We start from the raw sequence: 23,184 nt of genomic DNA on the forward strand, positions 1-23,184 counted from the left end.
AATCTGGAACAAATTTTGAATCCTGATGTGATTTGGTGTCTAAAAATGGGTTTTTTAAAGATTTTCCTAAGGGGATTTTCTGTTTTTTCAATCCATTCGTAACCTTCAATTTCTCCTTGACCCTTGGATTTTCATGCCTTAGACAAATTTTCAGTTTTCCACCTTAGGCATGGAATTCCCATGTCTTGGAATTTCATCATTTCCATGATTCTCTTTGACTTATAGCCATTTCAACATTCTTCCTTGGCCAAGGCGCAATTCCTCAAGGAGGGAGGAATTCATGATTTTTTACATTTTCCATGTATTCTTCATTTTGGCGCCCCTTCACAATGCTTGGGTAGATTTTGACCATGAAGGAGGAATTCACACATTTTCCATTCTTCCCTAACTTCTCCATTTTGGCGCCCTCTTGAGGAGCATGGCAGATTTTTGCATAAGGGGAAGAATTCATGATTTGTTGGACTTTCCTTCGTCCCTCAGATTTGGTGCCTTCCACAATGTTAGGGCGGAGTTTTGCACAGGTGGAGGAATTCATCATCTTTCACACTTTCCATGCATTCTTCATTTTCGCGCCTTAACTCACTCATGGCCGGATTTTTACATAGGTGGAGGAATTCATGATTCTTTCAATTCTTCCCTGACCACTCCACTTTGGCGCCCTCCATCATTCCTAGGCGGCATTTGTCACTGGGGAAGGAATTCACTTGTTTTGCAATCTTTTCCTTGTCTCCCTTGTTTTGGCGCCCTCCTAGTTGCTAGGGCGCAAATCTACCTAATCCAAGGAATTCACAACTTTTCTATCCTTCCCTGACCACTCCACTTTGGCGCCCTCCTGAGGAGTAGGGCGGATTTTTCCATGTGTGGAGGAATTCACTATTTTTCCTTCCTTCCATGACACTTCAAATTTGGCACCCTCCTGAATGCTTGAGCAGATTTTGGCCCTGAAGGAGGAATCTTTGATTTTTATCCTTTCTCCATGAATATGTCATTTTGGTGCCCTCCTGAGTGCTTGGGCGGCATTTCTCTTAGGTGGAGGAATTTGATGTTTTCTACCAATTTAGGACATATATATATATATGAAATATAACATGTAAGTATAAGTGCTTTTTAAGTTATATTTCATATATATTGGGAGGATGTTTGAGAGTGGTTTCAGGTCCTTAGGAATCACAATGCAAATTCTAGATTTTGGAAGATCTTTCAAATTTTTAGACAGTGAAATTTCAGGCCATTTTCGGATCAGGATGACATTGGTGGATTGATGTGAATTTCCAGACTTAGTTGATTTTGCGTGCTTTCCTCTTCTAGAATAGGAGTTCCATACTAAACCATTTTTTTGATCCAACTTGTCGGCCTTCGAACTCTTCCAGATTTAGAAATGATCTTCAGGAATGTTCAATCTTCAAGGATGTTCAGTTTTCAGTGTTTTCCTATAAAGAACCTGCCAAAAATAGATTTTCCCAAATAGTAAGTGTTTCAAAATGTTAGGGTTTGGGCAAAATAGGTCAGGAAAGCACTTACTAAAAATAGAAACTTACTAAAAATAGAAATTACTAAAAAATAGTAAGTTTAATTTTTGGCAAAATTAGACCAATTCGGGTGGCAATGAAACTTACTAAAAATAGTAAGTGCTCAGAATTCGCTCAAATTTTACTGGGAGGTTCCTTGAAGGGTCCCGATTCCAGTTCTAAGTTTAGCATTTCCAAAACCCTAAAAGAAACCCCTAAAATCTAGGACTGAAGGCAAAAACCCTAAAATTAACAAAACGAGCCCTAGACTTAACCAAATTTGCTCAAACGAAAAGCAGACTTAATCAATATGACCCCCAAACACTTGCAAAGCAGAGAGACTGATGAGACTGTTGCGAAAAGACCCAAAAAACAAAGCCAAATGACCGGAAGGGCCTAAAAAGTAGGGGGTCTCCATTTGCAATGGGGCGATGTGTGAAAACGTCACAACACCAACTTTGGCACGCAAGTTGGAAGCATCAAAGACGAGGAATGTGTAGATGATACAATCTCTAACAGTTCTGATTTTTGTAGCAGCAATGAGAATTATGCGCACTATCATGAGGTAACCGTCATTCCATGTGTGAAAGATGGAGGTAAGGAGTTCCCTAGTGTAGACACTCAAGATTTCAGTGTTAGAAATGAATTATATGATGTGATAAGGAGGGACGAAAGGGAACATGATTTTTATTTTCTGAATGCAATCAGCAGTCCGTTATCAGCACGTGAGCAATCCATTGAGGACAGCCAGGTGTGGATTGATAAACACATGACAAAGGTTGGAGATACTGACCACCCACAATCTGATTTCATGACGGCAAGTAAAGAAGAGCATGAGGTAATTAAACTAACCCACAGGGATGTTGTTAACAATTTGTTTGAGGATGAGATTGATATGGGTGATGGTAAGAAATATTTTTGTGATTACAATGCATCTTCTAGTGTGTTAGTTGATTCCATTGATGACACAATTCCTACTCGTGAAGAGAAATCCAAACATGGCATTCAAGTTTGAGAAGTTAATCATGAGACATGGGTTGATGAAGGTAATATTTTGCTATGGCATGATATCATCACTGAATTGTTCTTGGGCAGCATCTGTTTACCTCCTCATTCTCATGAGTTTGCAGTTTTTACTCATGGAATGACAAATGAAGAGAAGTCTACAAATGCTGGCATTCATAGTGCACATGTTGAGAATGAAGTTTCCAATAAGGATGTGCAAGTAAGAGTTGAAGGCGTGACACAACTGCATGACAGTGGTGCTGACTGTTATAACAGCAGTGATACATCTCTTCATCCTCAAGGTGATGCAACCTTTAATCATGGGGAAGACAATGTTATGGAGTCACCTAATATTGGCATTCAGATTTTGGAAGATGAACATGAGTCATTGGTTGATGATGCATCTAGAAAAAAGGTCTAATTTTGTAAAGAGGATTCAAAGCTTGTGTAATGAGTGGTTAAGGAAAGCTAGGCAAGCTAAGTTGCTAGCTACCCAAACAAGGCAACACTTACAAAAGGTCAAGGAGTGCTGCATTCATATAGATCAAGCAATACAACAAAGAGAAGCATATATTCGATCACTCTTTCTTCCAACGAAAGAAGACATAGAGATGGAATATGAGCAAGCTATCTACTTGTTGATTGGTGACACAATTTTCCTTGATTCTGCATGGGTTAGTAGATGTAATATTTTGATTTCCAATGTACTTTCAGATTTGGCATGGTCTACATCAGCTAGTCAGTGGTACGAAAGTGTGTGGGGACATACCTACTTGATGGGTAGTGAGTATGTGATGGATGGTTTATTTGATGGCTCACTTTGTGCAGAGGTTGGGAGCAAGTATGGTTAGCTACTTGACTTGCTTCCTTTTATGGCTTATACCCCTGTGGCACGCGATGAGGTGATTGAGTTGATTCAGCATATTCAGTTGGTGGCATAGGAGTTACGTGGTGATCACAGGGGCATTACACGGATTTTTCCATGGGATCCCGGTGGAGGTGATTATATTTGCATTGCTTGGAGGCAAGCAATTTCAAGAGGGGTGGATTGTAATGTCCCTATTTTGAAGAATAGTTATTTATTTAATTAATTAAGTTGTCCAAATTATTGATATATTTTTATGGATAGGTTGATTAATTATTTTAATTAATAATATTAACTTAATTATTTATAAAGTTATCAAATAAATTAAAAATTAAAAGATGACTTTATATTTAATTAATTTAATAAAGTGACTAATTAAATATCATTTTATACAGTCACTTCTAGAAGCTTATGGATGTTGGGGTGAAAAAAGTATTGAAGGAGATCAAGACGAAGCTTCAAAGCAGCTTGGATTTGGGATTTTGACTTTGATTAGGTTTTGTAGAACCAAGAGGTGTCTGTAGACTTTGGTCTTTGGGAACGAAAACTCCCATAGATTGCATAACTGAGGGAGTGGAAGAACTTCCGAGGGGTTGCAGCTGAGAGTGGAAGATACTCAGTCTTCCATATTGAGCATATTGAGTTGATACATTTCCATGGTGGATGGGGTTTATGATATTTTCAGTTTTGTCAAATTGAATCTCATAGAGCACCGATTTGATTGAAGTAAGGAGACAATTTCAATAGAAGATCATTGGAAGTTAGCTGTTGCATTTGCAGGTCTGAGGCAAATCGGTTTTATTCCTTCAAAACCACGATTTTGTTCACATTGCATCATTAAGGCCTCATAACTTCCTTTGGAAGACAGAGATACCACTGTGGGTATTAGGAGACTCGTCTAATTGCATTTGGAAGGAGAAACAAGTAAGATTTGGTGACTAAACCAGTTCTGAAGTAAGTTGCATCAGACCCCTCTATACCCACGACCTGGATCAGATTTCATCAATAAGTCATCAAAACTTCCTACCAAGGCCAGCGATAATTATGGAAGGGTTAGGCGATTCATCTTGAGTCAATTTGAGGGTGATATTGTGGAGTAATCAGTGCTATATCAGACTGAGTCAAAATAGTGCTAGTTAGCCCCTACCCTTTGATTTTACTCATAAGTCATCCATTTGGCATCGAATCTCATCTATAAGGACAGCCCTACACTTGTGAAGGAAGGGCGAACATTTTGGGAGAGGAGCTGTGAGAACTAGCAGCTGACACTTCATTTATGATTCAGACCTCCATGGACAGCAAGGGCGATTTAGAAATCATCTCATTTTGCTGATGGAGTTGGCTTGACAAATAGGATATTGATTGCTTCTTCATCTTTGCATCAAGGCGCCACAACCAGGTTCATTTTGGTGTTGATTTCCAATGAATAATTGATGATGTTAATGAGTGTAGTCATGGCTGTCTTGTACTCAGAAAATTATGAGTCAATAATTGGTTGAGTTGGGTCATTGTATTATCATTTGTAAGGACTTAATGGAACATCCTTTTGAATGAAAGAAAAGAAATAAAGTTGCATTCATATTTCACTTTTGTCTAAGGACTAATGCCAACTGTTTGTCAAAATGACGTCAAGCTGTTGGTGAATGTAAGTGTGTCTAAAGTAGCATAGAACTCTTTAATTCAATTTATGAAAAGTATATGTTTGAAGACCTTTATATCAGTCTGAAAAACTCTGAGACAGCAGGACAGCATAACACATAAGACACATAAGCCGCATAACACCCAGATTGGGCAGAAAATATTCCTTGTTATCAGCCATTATAAGACGGGATATTTCAGTGACTAATGATAATATACAGCAACCATGTTTCTTGGACAAAGATTATTACAGCAATCATAATGCAGCAATCTACAATGATCGCAGATAATTAAATTTACTAGAAACAACTATTAAGGAGTGTGAAATTAAGACACGGTGTTGTTTTATTAAACAGCAACAATAAAGAAATAAGCTTGGTGAAGTAATGGTCAAAGGAAAAAATTATTAAACACATAGCAAATGCAGCAATCAGAATTACTTTGATCAGTGATGATGATAGAAATGATTTGCTTATACGGTTGATTTGAATAATAAGTAATCATTTATTATGGAGTGACACAATGAAACATATTTCAAAAGATGCAATTAGAGAAAATGGTTTAAATTGAAGAGACGGTTACAAGATTATGATTTGATCAAAGTATAACCAAAAGGTGCGATATAAACTAGTTGGTTTGTTCCAAATGGTATGACACTTCATATGTATCGTGAGATATATTAGAGGTGTTTGCCCTCTCGGGTGAATAACTCAAGACATAAAGAACATAACGCAGAATAATGCCGTAAAGAGCAGACAAAGTATATCAGATGTACTATTCATCCATAAGTGTCTTTTACAAGGTACATTCCGAAGTATAAAAGGGTACCGAGGGGGTGCGAGTGCCAACCGTCGCACTGCAACTTCCACCCCTCGGTTGCCAACTAACCAAAACAATTACACATAATTAACTAATGTTATTCCCGTATACAATAATGCCGCCAACATCATCCCCCCAAAAAGAAAAGTCGTCTCCAGGCGACTTACAAAAATGGAGATAATGCAACCTATACAATATACATATCTGAAAGACTAGGGAGGGGGCTGAGAGAGCGTCCCTGAAGCAGAAGTGTGAGATGTCGGTGTCTGGGCCGCCAAGCGAGCGCGGAGCTCATACACCTGCTGAGTGCGTGCAGCCACATCCCGTTCCGCCACCAGTACCTTCTCTAAAGCTGTCTTCACCATGTGTGCGGTTTCCAGCAACTCCTTCTCTTTTGTATCCACTGCCTCCGTCGCGCAGACCAACCGAGTCTGTTCGGCTGCCAGACGAGTCTCTACCTCGGCCTTCGCTGCCCGAGTCTCAGCCGTCTCTGTGCGGGCCATCTCTAGCTGTGCCAACAACTGCGCCCTCTCGGTTGCCCATGAGGCCTGCTGACTGGCCACCTCTCTCTCCAATGCTACTCGGGTAGCCTCCCTGACTGCAGACTCCTGTTGTGTACGCCTCAATGTATAATAGGCATCCCGGTAGACCTGCTCGATCTCGCGGACAACTGTCATCACCCGACTCTCCACAACGGGCTGATGCAGCCTCCAAGCCTGGAGCATCTCCTCTGTCTCCGCAGTCGGCCACCCCTGAGACTCAAAGCAGGTAGCAAAGGCTGTCGGGCAGCCCACCCACATAAACTGTAAGACCTGCTCTAGCTCCACCACCACCTGCTGCAATGCTTGCGTCTGGGCGGCGGCCACCACCCGCCTACCCCTCGTCACCATATCAGCCATGTCAACGAGATAGGTCTCAATATCCTCCCCCGTCTGTGCTGAAGGCTGTGAAGTCCCTGGTGGAACGGTCACTGCTGTATCCTGCTGTGAAGGTACCGCCTCCGCCACTGAAGGTGTACCATCTCCTGGTGCCTGCCCAGCAGAGGCGACCTCCCCCGCCTCGTTCCCAACTGTGAGTCCATGTGCCTCCCCTGAAGAGTCATCCAAGTCGACTACCTCCGCTCTAGTCTCTCGACACAGTGAGAATACAACAGCTCCCTCCGGCTGGGCCAGTGTCATCTGAAACCGCTGTGTGAGCCAGCTCTGCATAGCCTCGAGTTCAGCACGCATCTACGTGACCGGGGGATGGTTCGCTGTCGTCGGCTCCTCCAACAACGAAGCAGAAACAGTCACCACAGCGTCACTACCCACGACGTCCAACCGCACGTGAGGCTCGGTATCCTCCACCTCCGTCGGCCCCTGCTCCTCAACGACCACTACCCGATGCGGTGACTCCTCCGTCCCTGACTCTGCCATGTCCTCGGTAAGTGCCGTTGTGGTTGGGCCGGACGGTGCTCCCTAGTGCTCGTGCTGGAGGGGACCAAGTGTAACAGGCGTATGGCTCTGCTCGAAGGCTGGAATACAAGTGCCGCCTACTCCAGATGCTGGCACAGGTGTGCCCATCGGTAACAGAGGTGGGGCAAACAGGACTCGTACAGGCTCCTCCGTTGCCTGACTGCTATCGTCCTCATCTTCCGCCTCCGAATCCTCCATGCTGCTGGAATCCCTCCCGCTGTCAGGCTCCCCTGAGGCCGAGGCCCTATCTATTGCCCGTTTCCGCTTCGCGGAAGAGTGCCCAATGTCTAAGTGCCTCCAATACATCATTGGAGGCTCTCCTGCTGTCAACGGTCCCTACGGCCATACCTCCAACTCGTCCTCAGGCACTGCTTCCCGCGTGGCCTCCAGGAATAACCCTATAGCGTAATGAGGCATATAGAATGTGTGATGCTGGAGCGTCAAAAACTCATACATACACTCTGCTAGTAACGCGGCCCAGTCATATACGATGCCATTCATCAATCCATTCATCAGCATAATCTAAGGGAGGGCAATGTCCGACGCCCTACCCGACCCTGTCAATCTGCTCTTGATGACATCCATAATGCATCTCCAGTGGCCCTCCACAACAAAAGTCTTACAGATTCCGCGACTCTTCGTGGCTCTAGCCACGCTGTCCAACTCCTCTGTCGTCAAATTCCGGGAGACTAATTTAATCCACCGCTCCTTCTCCTCCTATGTCATCTTTTTGGCCTTCAAGTCTATTTTCTTGCCCTGGCTGCCCGGAATGCCAAATACCCTCGTGAAATCCCCTGCTTTGAAGGATATAGTAACATCCCTCCGGAGGTATTCAAACGTGCTGGTGCATGTATGCCTGTAGAAGGTGTCCACCATGGAGCGTAGGGCACCCTCGTACTCCTGGATCGGGAACACGGGCATCCGAATAGCCCACTCTACTTGTGCCTTATGGAGGTTTTGCTTTACCAGGTCATTATCGGGGGTGTCCTGCCACCATTTTCGGCATTCCAATCCATTCAGGCCTTCAAAAGTAACATTCTGTGGCGTCACTGTGTTTTTCGCACTTATGGCAGCCTGTGGTGCTTTCTGTTTTTGTTTTTGCCGGGCGCTGGCATCCATGGTGCCGCCTGCAACACGTACTCCTAAAGCTAAAATCCTGATATTGCTACCCCTATCCCTCTGGCTGCTACTGGAAGAAGCGTGCAGCTGTTTCTTCCAACTCCTTTTCCCTGCTGAATCCATCGATCTCCCTGTAACGGATTTGTTTAGAAAAAATCTACACCTTCGTAACGGCCCTCTTTTTTTTTGGCTACCGCCGTGCGGCTGCTTCTTCTTTTTCTCCCCTGTGCGTGGCTTGTGTGGTGTCTTTTCACGGCTTGTTTCTCCTCCCTCGATGTGCGTTACGCGGTAGTCGGGTTGTGCGTTGTGTGGTGGTCGAGCTGTGCGGCGTGCGTGGATTGTTCTTCCCTTTCGTGTCGCGTGGTGGTCGGGTCGTGCGGTGCGTCTTCCTCTTCCTTTATCCTTCGCGTCGCGTTGTGGCGTGGTGGTCGGGCCATGCGGTGCGTCTTCTTCTTCCGCGAGGGGTTTTATTGCCACGGCGGGGAAGTGTTTTGTTTGTGCGAAGGGGTTTGCTTGGTGTGGTGTGCGGTGTGCGATGTGCGGTGGGTTTATGTCGCGGCAACAACCTTCGGTGGCTCCCACCGCACGATGGTGTCACCGTCGGTGGTTCCACCGCACGGTGGTTCACCGCACGATGATTCCACCGCACGGTGGTGCCACCGTCGATGGTTCCACCGCACGGTGGTGTCACCGTCGATGGTTCCATCGCACGGTGGTGTCACCGTTGGTGGTTTCACCGCACGATGGTGTCACCTTGGTGGTCCCACCGTACGGTGGCCATTTTCTTTCTTTTTTTATTTTTTTTTAATTTTTTTCTTCTTTTTTTTTTTAATTTAGCGGACTGATTGACTGGAGGGTTTCCCTCCGTTCGTGATAGATCTTTAATTTCGACCCGTTGACTGCGTCTGGTATCTCCTTCCCGTCCAGCGTCCACAACTTTATCGCCCCGTTCGTATTGACCTCACGTATCCGGAAGGGCCCTAACCATCGGACTTTGAATTTCCCAGGTTTAATTTCATTCTTCCCGTTGAATTTAACACCAGCTGTTCGGGAGTAAACTTCATTTGCCGGACATGCTTGTCGTGCCACACCTTCCTTCTTTGCTGGGCTGTTTCTATCGCCCACTGAGCCATCATCCTTCGTTCATCCAATTTGTTCAAAGCGTACAGCCTCTCCCTCAGGCTTTCCATGTCGCCAAGGCGATTATCGATGGCAATCCATAGACTCGGCACCATGAATTCAACTGGCACCACGGCTTCTTGTCCATATATTAGCTAGAAGGGAGTTTGTCCAGTAGTTACCTTGTAAGTTGTTCGGTATGCCCAAAGTACTGACGGTAGGCGCTCCTCCCAATCATCCTTCTCCACTCCGCAAGACTTATATATCACCGACATTATTATTTTATTTGTGGCCTCCGCCTAGCCATTGGCACGTGGGTAGTACGGGCTTGATAATGAGTGAAAAATCTTGAAGTCTGATGTCAACCGCCGTATGACATGGTTCACGAAGTGGCCTCCCCGGTCACTGGTCAACCGAATAGGTATACCATATCGCGTAATGATTTGTTCATAAATAAATTTCGTTGTGCTTACTGTCGAATTATCCTGGAGAGCTCTTGCCTCCACCCACTTGGTCAAGTATTCTGTCGCAACTATAATGTACCGGCACCGTCGTGTGCGGCTGGCCTTAAGAGGACCCACAAAGTCAAGTCCCCATCGCTCAAAGAGTTCTTGTGCATGCGACGGGTTGAGGGGCATGAAGTCCCGCTTCAGAGGTTTGCCCGCCCGTTGGCAAGTGTCACACCTCACGACCCACTCCCTGGCGTCGTGATGTACCGTTGGCCACCATAGTCCTGCGAGAAGCACCTTTCGAGCTGTGGTATCTGGACCCATATGTCCACATGCGGGCCCTTCGTGTGCCTCCCTTAGTAAACTCGAGACTTCTTCCTCCATGACACAACGCCTTAATATCTGGTCCGGCCCCATTTTGTAGAGTAACCCGTTAATGAGCGAAAAAGTCTTGCTCCTTAATAAGAGCTTTCTTTGTTCCCCTGGAGGCATACCCTCCGGAAATCGGGACGTCGATAGGTACTCTCCAATCTTCCTGTACCACGAAGGGAGTACGGCTATTTGGAACAAGTGTGCATCCGGAAAATCGTCATTTACTCCCTCTGGAGGTTCCCCCGACTTAATCCGGGACAGCTAGTCAGCTATGACATGGCTTCGCCCTGGTCTTACCACAATTAAAAATGTGAACTCCTGTAGTAGCAATAGCCAACGACTTATCCTCCCCTGGATAATGGACTTGTTTACTAAATACATGAGTGCCTGGTGGTCTACGTAAAATGTGAATGGTGTGGCCAGGAGGTAATGACGGAATTTCTGTACGGCATAGACCATACCGAGTGCTTCACGTTCTGTGGTACTATAGTTTTTTTCCGCCTTCGAGAGCAACCTGCTGGCAAAATAAACGGGGTGGTCCAACCCGTGTCCTCATACTTGGGCTAATGTAGCCTCGATGGCATAGTTTGAGGCATCCACGTGAACGTGGAATTCCTTGTCCCAATTCGGGTATGCCAGTATGGGCGCTCCCATCAACCTTGTCTTCAACTCTTCAAAGGCCTTGCTCTGGGGCTCTGCCCAAATGTATGGTTCCCCTTTCCTTGTCAACTTATCCAACGAGTGGGACACCTCAGCGAAGTTCTTGATGAACCTCCTGTAGTACCCCACATGACCAAGGAAGGACTTTACCCCCGTGACGTCCGTAGGAGGTTCCATTTCTACTATTACCCGAATCTTGTCCGGGTCCGTTTTTAAGTGGATGTCCTGTTCACTGTAAATAGACCAATCATCCAAGAATGCTTTGAAGTTCCCCACCGACATCTTGTCGAAGATGTGCAAAATGATGCGTTGAAAGGTGGCAGGCGCATTGCATAGACCGAAGGCCATTCGGTTGTATGCGTACACACCGTCCTCCACCACGAAGGTTGTTTTCAGCTTATCTTCCTCCACGATGGATATCTGGTTGTAACCAGAGAACCCATCCATGAAGGAATAGATTTCATGTCCAGCTACTTCCTCCAAGATGTTGTCTGTGAAGGGTATGGGAAATGGGTCTTTAACAGTGACAATGTTTAGGCACTAGAAGTCTACACAGATCCGGATCTGATTGGCCTCTTTCTTGAGGGAAATCACAATGGGGGACACCCATTCGCTTGTCTGCACTCTGAAGATTATGCCCGCTTCCAACATCCACTCAATTTCGTCGTTCACCCGTACAGCATAATTTTTGTTCATTCGGTACGGCCGCTTCCTCACTGGCTAGGCTCCTGGTACCAATGTTATTCAGTGCACACATAGCTCTGGGAGCACGCCCTTCAAGTCCTTGTATGTCCATGCAAAGACATCCTTGTATTCAAGGAAAATTTTGAAGGCTGCGGCCTTCAACACTGGGTTCCAGTCATCTCCGACAAGGATGATCTTGGGGTCACTTGTCTCCCCGAGATTCATTTCCTTTAACTTGGCTTCTTGATACGTAATGGGCTCCCCCTTCAGGAATTGGTGTGCCGGCGTCTCATTCACTGCTGCCTCCCCTTCCTTATACTCGCCATATTCTGGGGGAAATATATCTAGTTCTTCTTCGATGCTCAATACGTTGCACAAGGGTGTAAATAGTTCATAATCTCCCATTTGCCAATGGAAGAGGCCATTCAAGGAGTCCCCATCGTCCCCTGAGCATGCCTCCAATTCTAACACCCCTTCGTCACTAGGCTCCATGCGGCATCCATTTCCACCCTCCGCTAACTGGTGTCCCTCAGATTCCGAGTCGGAGGAAGAGGCTAACTCCTCGCTCACCATCTGCGTACGGAGATCGATTACACACTTCCTCCCGACATTTTCCAAAGAAAGGGTATTCCGTTTCCAGTTATGGTTCGCTTTTGCTGCAATGAGCCACCCTCGCCCCAGGATGGCGTCATATCCTTTCTGCTTCAGGGGGATTATCACAAAATCCAGCACGAATGGCTGCGTGCCGACCATCACCTGCTGGCCCATGAGGGTACCAAGGGGTTTAATCCCATGTTGGTCTGCCCCTAGCAGGTTGATCGTAGGGGGCCACAACGTAGGCTTCCCCAATTTTTTCCATGTCGCTTCTGGGAGTACATTTACTCCTGACCCTCCGTCCACAATAGTGTCTGTTAAGGTAGTCCCTAGTATACCCATTTCTACCACCACCGGGTGGCGTCCGCTGTTGACTACCAACAACATGGGGTCGACCGCGGGGCTCACGACCTCCCTAAACCCGAGGTTGGTTGTGGTGCTCACGACCTCCCTCGTTTTTACTTGTGGGGTTACAGAGTTTAAAATAGCCGTTTTTAGCTGCAGCATAGTCTCCAGGAGGTCTTGAATTCTCACGAGTACCTCTACCTGCAATATTTGCCATAAGATTTCCTCTTCTCCCTTCGTCCGTGGTGGACTTGCTGTCTGGTGACTGTTCTGTCCTTGTGCGGCCATTTCCTTTGTGATCTCGTTTCTGGCCTCTCGCACTCTCTCGGTCTCCGTGTGGGGATTTGGGTAGGCAATCTTGTTAGCCTGTGCCCTTGTGATTGCCAATACTTCTGCCTTCGTAGGTTCTATGTTGAGAAGGTTTACACCAGGCTTCCGGCAATTTGCGTCCTCATGGTCGCCTGGCCCGCACCATCGGCAGAGGTGCTGAGGGTTGGCTTCCTTCGTGCATTCGCAGGCGAAATGTCCCCACTGATTGCAGGCCCTACATTGAATCATTGGCCGGCCCTTGGCATCATACTGGATCCGGTTTTTGTTGTTGTTATTGTTATTATTTCTTCCGCCGCCGCATCTATTATCCCGGTATCCTCTAGATGATGCCGTTGTGTTAGTCTGCTGGCCCGTACCCGCTAGTGCGGATGTTGTTGCCTGCTCCGTGAACAGCCCCTGGTTCGTGCTTTGGGTTTTCATGTTGTATGGGCACTCCTTGGTGGAGTGTCCCATCACCTGGCAAATCTCACAGAATGCCTTCTTCGGGCAAGTACCCTTTGTGTGTCCGTCACTCCTACAGTCTGTACACCACACTTCATTTTCTTTCGTCTTACTTGTACTCCCTCTCATGGCTTTGAACTCTTTCAGCATTCGTTCCATGTCCTTCTGGAGCGCGTGTACCTTTTTACTCGATTCGCCACCGCTACTGCTCTCCCCATCGGAATCTTCATCATCATCAGATGAATATTTATTACTTTTCTTCTTCCTTGATGTTTTGTATTCGCTTTCTAGATCCATCGCCCTGTTATAGGCGTCGTCATATGACGTCGGGGGTACAATCTTCATTTTTTTTCGTAGGGAGGATTTCAATCCTTCCACAAACCATCGTTTTTTTAAGCCCTCAGCCGGCTGGCTCTCCATTTTACCCAACAATTCCTTTAGTCTCCTGCTATATGCCCATACTGTCTCCTTAGTACCTTGCTTGGTACTGTATATCTCTGTTACAATTTCGTTGTCATCACGGAGCAACCGAAACTCCCCCGTGAATTCCTTTTGTAGATTGGCCCATGTGGCCACTTTTTGCTTGTCCACATCGGAGTACCAATCTATGGCAACTCCTCGTAACGTGGTTGGGAACTGCTGTACCCAGTCATCCTGGTCTGTTACTCCGTTGGCAGACCAAATGGTTTCACATGTACGGCAGTGCCGTAAGGGGTCTTCCTTGCCGTCCCCTGTGAACTTTGGCAATTTTTGTTTACTCGCCATCCCTGGTCGTCTTCCTGGGGGCGGTTGTGTCTATGTCTGTGGCCCTGCGCTGCTACCTCCGGTGGCGTTGGTGGTGTGTCCTGGAGGTACGGTGTTTTGCCTATCGCGTGTGGCACCTACACCCGTGCTGTTGCCCTCCCCTTCCCTCTGACACGCTCCTACTCCTGCTTCCCGTTGGTGATCTTCACTCCGTGGCGTAAGGGATAAGTTCCTAAACTGATCCCGAGTCTCCTCGACTAGATTTCGCCGTAACCTTGTTTCTTCTAGAAATTCTTCGTGGCTCCGCGTCCTATGATGATCTGGCGACGCGTAGAAATTTCCGTCGGCCTCTGCGCCTTCCGTGACACCTCCTTGGTTCCCCTCGAGCCCCACTTCGGCAGGTCGTCCTTCGGCAAGTTGCCTCAACCTCCGTCTACGTTCTACTTGCTGCTCCAAAATCAAAGCCCTCTGCGCAGCCTCCCACTCGGTCGTTTCCGGTTTTCTATTTCTATCTTTATTCAATAGGTTTGGCATTAATTGTCGAACATTTCCATAACTCTCAATTCTTAAATCAAAACATGTATTTATTAATTCATCTGCTCAAGTACAACTCGTGTCAATGACACTTTTATTTGAAAATAAGAAGTTCACGGTTCAATTCCTTCCTGGCCTGGCGCCATCTCTTTCCGTTTCCTGTCGGCTGTTCTCTTCGTAGCGTTGCAGGATTTGTTGTCGTCGCTCTTACTGGGCAATCTCCTCCAAGCGGGCCTGTTGTGCCAACGATGCCTGTGCAAGCAACCGAGGGAGGTGGTTCATCAACCGGTTTACTGTCGGGCTAACCTCCAACGCTGTCCACACGACACTTGGTGGGATTTTTGCCTCCGCCGCTTCTCGTCGAATGTATGTCTGAATGGCTACCTAGAGCAAAATTGAAAATTCTCGCGTTGCCGTGTCTTCTCCTGTGTAAAGTTTTGTCCGCGCGTCGTCGGCCTCCGGGTTTACTTCACCAACGGGTAGGCCCATTGTGTCTGTGCGCCATCCGTGCCTTCTGTTCCCGAGTACGTCTAGGCAGCGGCGCCAAATGTTTGCCCTCTCGGGTGAATAACTCAAGACATAAAGAACATAACGCAGAATAATGCCGTAAAGAGCAGACAAAGTATATCAGATGTTCTATTCATCCATAAGTGTCTTTTACAAGGTACATTCCGAAGTATAAAAGGGTACCGAGGGGGTGCGAGCGCCAACCGTCGCACCGCAACTTCCACCCCTCGGTTGCCAACTAACCAAAACAATTACACATAATTAACTAATGTTATTCCCGTATACAATAATGCCGCCAACAAGAGGTTCTTATACATTATTTGGTTTGTGTGTTGTGTGAAGATGACCATAAAATATAATATATTCATCAGATTGAGGGAAAGAATTGCATGAATTTTAATTCAGATTTATGGTGAAGTATATAGAGAATTTGTAACAAACTGATGAGAAGAGATTGCAGATCTGGAAGTAAGAAATAAAGAATGTATGAAGATTAAAATAAAGATTAGTATGTGCACACATACATGAGAATTATGTCAGGACATTTTAAGTCTGTGCACGCAGATTTATAAGAAGACTATGTGCAGGAAGACTACAGATTTGATAAAAGATAACTTCCAGAATGATGAAAAGTGTTTCAGATTTGAATTGATCTATGCAGTCCATATATAAGTGCAGAATATGTTTAGAACAATTACATGCAGATTTGATTTGTAAGGAAGGTATGTGATCAAGGCAGATTTGTGAGAAGATCATAATTTATTGAAGAAGTAAAATATAAGAAGGAAGATTGAAGAAATTGTAATGTCCATCATCCGTTGAGATAGTAGGTTGGTGCTCATGAAATCAGATTTGGGAGTTGAAGCTTCCAGTAGGTTGGTGCTCACAAAATCAGATTTGGGAGTTCGTGCTTCCAGTGGGTTGGTGCTCACAAAATCAGATTTGGAAGTTGGTGCTTCCAGTGGGTCGGTGCTCACAAACAGCGTTAGGGGTTGGTGCCTACAAAAAATTGTAAAAGAAGAAATATAAAAGCATTATTTTACCATGGTTTTCTCCCATAAGGGTTTCCACGTATATATCTCGTGTTCTATTTGTGTTCATATTAGTTAAATCACATATGAATGTTGTTATGCAATGAATATGTTAGTGTGATAAGTTTGTACTTGTCATTGAAGTTGAAAAAGTTTCAATTGGTTGTTATACTGATTCACACCCCCCCCCCACCTTTCAGTATAACCATGTGCTCTTCACCTTCCACTAGCACTTCATCTCTATAAGAGAGTACTATGAACCAGGCATATATCACAGAAGGTCAATCATTAAGGAGAAGTGAAGGCTAAGGTGTGAATGAATCCTTGGAGTCCACCATGCAGGATAATAGAAGTGGAAGAGCACCTCAAGAAACAAGATTGTTACTAGAACTTAATCCAGTGGTGCAAGCGCAAATTGTAAATGATACAGCTGTAATGAACGAAGACATTAACATCATAGATGAATATGTGAATGAAGGAAGGAGGTCTCTCCTAGAATGTCAAGCACCCAAAGAATTAGAAGAGAGAGAGGAGCAGTCAACTATCCCTACATGGCTGCGAGAGAGAATGACTAAAGAGATAATAGTAGTGGAAGAGAACACAGCACATGACTTAGAGAGTTTTTTGGAGAGAATTGGCAAAACAACTGAGAAAAAGAAAGCTACTTTTCTTTAAGATCAAAAGGGATAGTACAAGAACTCAAACATTGCGAATAGCTACTCCAAGGGTGTATAAGGCAGAAGACAAGATCACTCCCGACAAATATGATGTAGAAACTATTGATTTAGGACCCACTACTGTTAGACAAGAGATTGAAGAATTGAATGATTTTGTAAAGGCGGTACAAGATAGATTAGAGGTTGTCAAGAAAAGAGGCGGTTAGAAAAGGAATTAAGCTATGTTCGACAACTCATGAAGCCAGAGCAACAGGGCGATGCTTCATTCATTCCACCAGCAGTGCTTCTAGTAGAATCAGTCTAGGATATAGAGGGAATAAGGACAACATTTCAAGTTGTAAGGAAATGGATGGATATGACTTTTCTAGAGCAAATGAATTTATTAGCAAATTGGTACACATCTTTGAGATAGTCACATCCATTCAAGACAAGATCCAAGTTTTACTTACCTCCTATGAGGAATTCACCAATGTGAAGGAGTTAACCATTCCATGGCTACAGGTGCTAATGGACATCCCTAAACAAACCTTAGTGGATGTTGGAGTGATGGAAGTTGGCCAGGCCTATGATTTTTATAGATGGTATTACACACTCCAAATAATCAAAGAAATGTTTGAGGAAATCAATAGATATTGTGCATGAGTTGAGGAAATGATCAAAGATATACATAATAGAATCCTTATCACAACTGAGGTGTTGCTTGGAGGAGTGAAAGAGGAGGAAGATGTGACTATTGATAAGCTGGTGGAAAGGGTGAGATGCATCTTCTTCAGGTCTACAGAAGCAATTTCAGAAGAACATCTAGATGACATTTAGTTACTCATGACACTTGTGAGCAACATTCAAGACTTAGGACCTGATTGAGAGAAAGTATTTGCTTCATCCTTGGCCAACTTAGCATTCATGGAGAACAAATTGGAGATTATGCCGAGTGTACCAATGGAGGAACTTGACATCGTTATGTCTAGATTCATCAAATTTGCTGTTAAAGAAAAGGATAAGAGGAACAAATTTCTAGAAGATAGTTTGTTATGATCCGAGCTGGCATCAAATTTTCTTACTATTGGATCCATCTTCATAGTTTGTGATAAAAGAGTTGTTCCTTTCTCATTCGCTAATATTTAATAAAGTTGCTAATTAGGTATTTGGTTGTAGCAAACCCTAATTAGGGTTTAGGTGGCTTAATCTTGGCCATTGATTTTAGATCAATCTTGGAACTTCATTTGTATTTTGAGCTCTATATAAGCCTTGCTCATTTCATTTGTAAGGGAGACTTTGGAGAATTATTGCTATGATATTGCCTAAATTGATATGTCATTGAAATTTGGTGATTTTATATGCTATCTTGGAGTATTGCATGGTTTTCTATCTTCTCAAGTGTATTCAGATTTGTTTCAGTTATTTTAGTTGAATGGAAGTTATTGTGGATGATACATTGTGAAACGCGTATGTTCATACCATTTACAATTTATTGATTATAAGTTGTAGTGCATGGTTAGCCTGAACCTTTGAAACAAGCTTAACTTTAATTGCTGCTCACTCATTGATATGCATACCGTTGATAGTGTTGATGATTGTTAGAAGTGATTTGAACATTATTTGCTTACCTTAGAAGATCGCACCAGCTTTTCCTAGTTGTTCATTGCATGGCGAAACAAAGCATGGTTGAGTTTCACTAAGTCATTCATTGTCTCTTGCATTCTAAGATTAGATTAGGATCTCTCAAGCCCTATTCCCTTTTCACTTTTTTCCATAAGTCATTAGTAGTAGTAATCAAAGAACTGCATCGCAAATCATTCAAAAAAACATAATCCTTGAAATCAAACTCATTGGGCATTTTCCTTGCTTTGAAGTGATTATCTCCTAGAACAATTGCGTAAGACTCCTTGGATTATCAGCATACACATATCCAATTGAGTCTATCCACACGTCAAAACCTGACATTAGGAACCTTGGAGACATCCCAATTGATCACCTAGTTCAGCACTTGGGAAGATTTTGTTCAAGAGAGGACAGAATACTTTGTACTTTATTTTGTGTTGTACAATGTCACAAAACACACGTCAACAAGTAGCATACCAAATGACACCATTATAGTAAGAGACCAGCAATATTGGCACCTAAAAGGGTTAGTGAGTGACGCATGTGCAATGATGCACAAGCCATCAATAAGATAATAGTAAAGTATCAATACCTAATACCCCAAATCCGAGAGGAGGATGAATGTGAAACTGCATTCAAAGCAAATGATGGATTGTATGAGTGATTGGTTATGCCATTTAACTTGAACAATGCACCAAGTGTAAGGTCCCCACTTTAAAATAGAATTTAATAATAAATAATAATGATGAAATTTAAATATTAAAAATTAAATTAAAATATAAAAGAATATAATTAAATATAATTAATTTAAATTTAATTAAGTTAATGAATGGTCAAAAGACATGGAAGGAAAAGTTGTGACTCCCTCAACAATGAGATATAAAAGGGAGAAGAGAACCTCATTTGAGAGGAGGATAATTTGGAAATGAGAAGTGCACATCTGATTTAAAGAAGAAGTGCAGACATGATTATGAAAGATTATGTCCCTTTCAAAGGGCAGAAATAATGAAGAGTTGCACTCTTTCAAAAGGTGTTAATGGTGAAAGGGTGTGTCTCTTGCCAAATGGCATGCATGATGAAGAGGTGTGACCTCTCCCTCACATTGAGAGATATAAAGGATAGGAATCAAAGCATCCAGCAACATCACCATGGATTGGATCAGAACAGAACTGTTATTATGTTACAGAGGAAAATATAGAGACTGCCAGCAAGGATAGAAAAGATAGAAGAAGACCATTCAGACTGCCATCAAGACAGGAAGGAAAAAGTAAGGAGCAGTGACAGGTACGTTTTCTGAGTTAATACTAAAACTTAATTACCTTTTTAAGATTTGGGAAAATTTAAGATAATTTAGAGTATAACTAATTAGGGGATATTACACCAAGCACCTTCATTTGATTGATGAATGAGGTATTGAAGCCTTTTCCTGGTAAACTTATGATTGTTTATTTTGATGATATCTTAATTTTCAATTAGACAAAAGTAGAGCATTTGGAGCATTTACGTTTACTTGTACAAAGCTTGAAAGAAATCAATTTGTTGATTAATCTAAACATTATAATTTTATGAAGAACAAAGTGGTGTATTTAAGATTTGTCATTTCATAGAAAGGTTCCTGAAAAAGTCAAAAGCAATTGTTGAGTGGCCATCACCAATAAGTACGTTTGACACAAGGAGTTTTCATGGCCTAGCAAGTTTCTATAGGAAGTATATTCAAAATTTTAGTGGTATCTGTGCACCTATCATGGAAATCATGAAAGGTGATAGGACAAATATTCAATGGACAGCGAAAACAAAAAATAGTCTTTTAACTCTTGAAGGAAAAAGTGAATACAACCTGTATTAGCATTACCAGATTTTGACAAAGTGTTTTAACTTTTAAGCAAGTTGTACTTCAAACAAGACAACAATTGCAAGAGTCTTGAGCCAAAAAGGTAAACCTATTGTTTACTTTAGTGACAAGTTAAATGAAACTAAAAAGTATTTTGTTTATGATCAGGAGTTTTATGCCATCATCCAAGCGCTTCAAGAAATGGCAACACTAATTGCTACCAAAGGGGTTTATCTTGTACACAGATCATCAGGCACTGTTAAACTTTTTTGCAAAGTTGTTCATTTGTTTTGAAACATTGAAGTGGTCAATAAAACCGAGTAGTGGATGCACTAAGTAGAAAATGTTTATTGCTGACTTAAATAAGAAGATAAGTTGTTAGTTTTCATTATATTAAACAGTTGTATGAGAATGATCCAGATTTCAATTAGGCATGGGCTACATACAAAATCCCAATGGTCAAAAATAGAACACCATGGTTGGATTATTCCATTAAAGAGAAGTTATGGTTAAAAGAAAATCTTTATGCATACCTCAAGGATCTATGAGGAAAAGCATAGTAGAGGCTTAGTTAGACAGTTTTGAGTGGACAGGACATTAGCATAACTGGGTGAGAATTATTATTGGCCAAGAATGGGTAAGGATGTGAAGCATATGATGCAGCACTACAAAGTTTGTCAACATGCCAAGGAAGAAGGGGATTATATCAGATACTGACCCTGATAGTAGGAGGTATAATCTTCTAGAGATGGGCATAATATCCAACCAATGTTGTCGATAGTGGAATTTTTCCAACTGGCACAGCATTATCGTCGACAGTTATCACTAACCATGAGAAACAGTTTTTAATTTTAAATCAAACTGAGTATATTGGAACATAATAATCCACAACTTGGCATGAATTTCAAGCTATTGTAGTGTATTCTTGTCTTGTTTGTTTGCCTGTAGCAGTGTATCAGTAATTTTCTGGGTTTTCTGAATGTTGATTGCAGAGCTACATGCCTATGAGCTGGGTTAGACCACCCTTGACCGGCTACCAGCCTGTTGATTTATGTTTTCTGCATTTCAGTTACAGTCTGTATCCTGTTAATTGGTCTATTAAATCTGAAGTATTGTTATTCTATTACTACTCTTCCTAGCTGTTGCTGCAAATTGACACTTTGTGAGGAGCTACAAATCCTAAGCTACCTTTCACTGGGCACTGCGGCTGTGACTGCATTAGAAGTACTATGGCAACATCACCGTCTTTCTCTCTCTAGCATTTTAGAGTCCTTTGGGTCAGGCCTGGTTTTAAATGTTTCTCTACCCTGCAAGTAACTGCAGATTCTCCCTCTGTTTCCCAATAAAACTGATTGCTCACGGACAACAGACTTTTGTGTCTTAACAAAGCTGTTATCAATGTTCTTCAGAAATTTCAGATTTTTCCTAGAAAATATCTAGTTTTTCACCACCTGTCAAAGGCGCGTTCCTAAATTACCTTGCCTCTTGGATTGCTTTTTCTCAAGGGTTGTTTACTGATCAATAAATTTACCCACTTGGATTGTATAGACACAATGAGATGACCAGGTAGTTACTTGTTTTTATTGTAATTCAAATGTAATACCTTTTTGGTCCTTGTTGACTTAAATAAATTTCATTAACAGATGTAAACAAAATAAGCAATTTTACAGCCAAGTTCAACCTTAAAAACAAATTACCAGCTTAAAGATGCTAGTGTCCGGTGTTCCTTTATCATACACCTGCTTAATCCTTAGTGAAATGTGGATACATAAAAAGTTGCAGAGAGTTGAAATGCTATGGAGATCTATAGATTTTAGGTTAAAAACTTGGAAATCAAACACTTTACCTTTTATGCATTGAGTTTAAGCAGATAATATTTAGTTTTTTCTTATAAAGGCCTATGTAGAATTATGAAAACAATAATCAATTTATTTTTCTTAAACTGTTTGAAAATGCTTGTACTTCGTAAAACTGTTGACATGTCAACCTTGTTTTCATTAACTCTACATGTCAATGTTACATATCATGATTGGCATTTTCTCATGGGAGATCATTTTATAGTTTGCTTTAGAATGGTAGGGGATCATTTGACCCATGCCAATCGCTTTGACATGATTGCAACAGTATTTATTACCTTTGAATTGCAGAACTCTTGAGTTCCAAATTGGATGGACTACAGCTATGCTTTATTCCTGGCATCCCTTTTTCTGCTGAAAATTCAAGGAGAAATATGTTTAGAAAAACACATTTAAAACACAACATATATTAGCTCCGAACAGCAATAGAGAAATACAATTCAACCAGGCTTATTACAGGACTAGTTACCAGAATCCCTGCTTTCTTCATGAGGGTGGACACTTGAAGGTATTTCTAATTTCTCTTGTTTATTCGCCTTTGTTTTCAGTGCCTTTTGAGTTATTAAGCCACCTGTTATTAATTTTGAAGGATAGACAATGCCAATATTTGGAATACCTGAGGAATATTGCAAAATGAATTGAGGAGTTAAAAATGAGATAAACAATTTTGCCAAATACTAGACATCTATACCTAGGACATTTCACATGCATTAAGCTAAAGAATCAAACCATTCAAAAATTGAGAGGAAAACTAAGCAACCTTCTTTTCTTTTCCCTCCCTCTGAATCTACACAAATATTTTTTTTGGTGTTATCCATAGTTTTATGATCCTCCACATTTTCTGTTTGTGCTTCCGTGTCACCTGTTTCAGTAAGAAGTTCAATACTCTGTTAGAGTCCACCACATGTGAACCTGACAAAAAAAACACTTTTACCAAACAGAACTACATCTCATGTGAACCACTTTTCCATAATCATCACCATAAAAAGGGCAATTTACA

At 42.7% G+C, this 23,184-nt stretch overlaps 1 protein-coding gene across 3 annotated transcripts in view; it reads right to left on the minus strand.

Annotated features, from left to right (window-relative positions):
* Positions 1-23,184, minus strand: part of LOC131066909 (uncharacterized) — a 146,480-nt gene that overhangs the window by 110,176 nt on the left and 13,120 nt on the right. For 2 of the 3 annotated variants that reach the window (XR_009111747.2, XM_058001807.2), the window contains exons 6-8: positions 22,945-23,046; positions 22,654-22,800; positions 22,463-22,538 (exon numbers count right to left, since the gene is read on the minus strand). Coding sequence is in view for 2 of the 3 variants with exons in the window: in XM_058001807.2 (XP_057857790.1) it covers positions 22,463-22,538; positions 22,654-22,800; positions 22,945-23,046 (325 nt within the window). In the remaining variant the exon portion in view is untranslated. The remainder of the gene's footprint in view (positions 1-22,462; positions 22,539-22,653; positions 22,801-22,944; positions 23,047-23,184) is intronic. The other variant, XM_058001808.2, reaches the window with a different exon arrangement.

Source organism: Cryptomeria japonica, chromosome 9 (genome assembly GCF_030272615.1).
Source record: "Cryptomeria japonica chromosome 9, Sugi_1.0, whole genome shotgun sequence".
Classification (NCBI taxonomy): domain Eukaryota; kingdom Viridiplantae; phylum Streptophyta; class Pinopsida; order Cupressales; family Cupressaceae; genus Cryptomeria; species Cryptomeria japonica.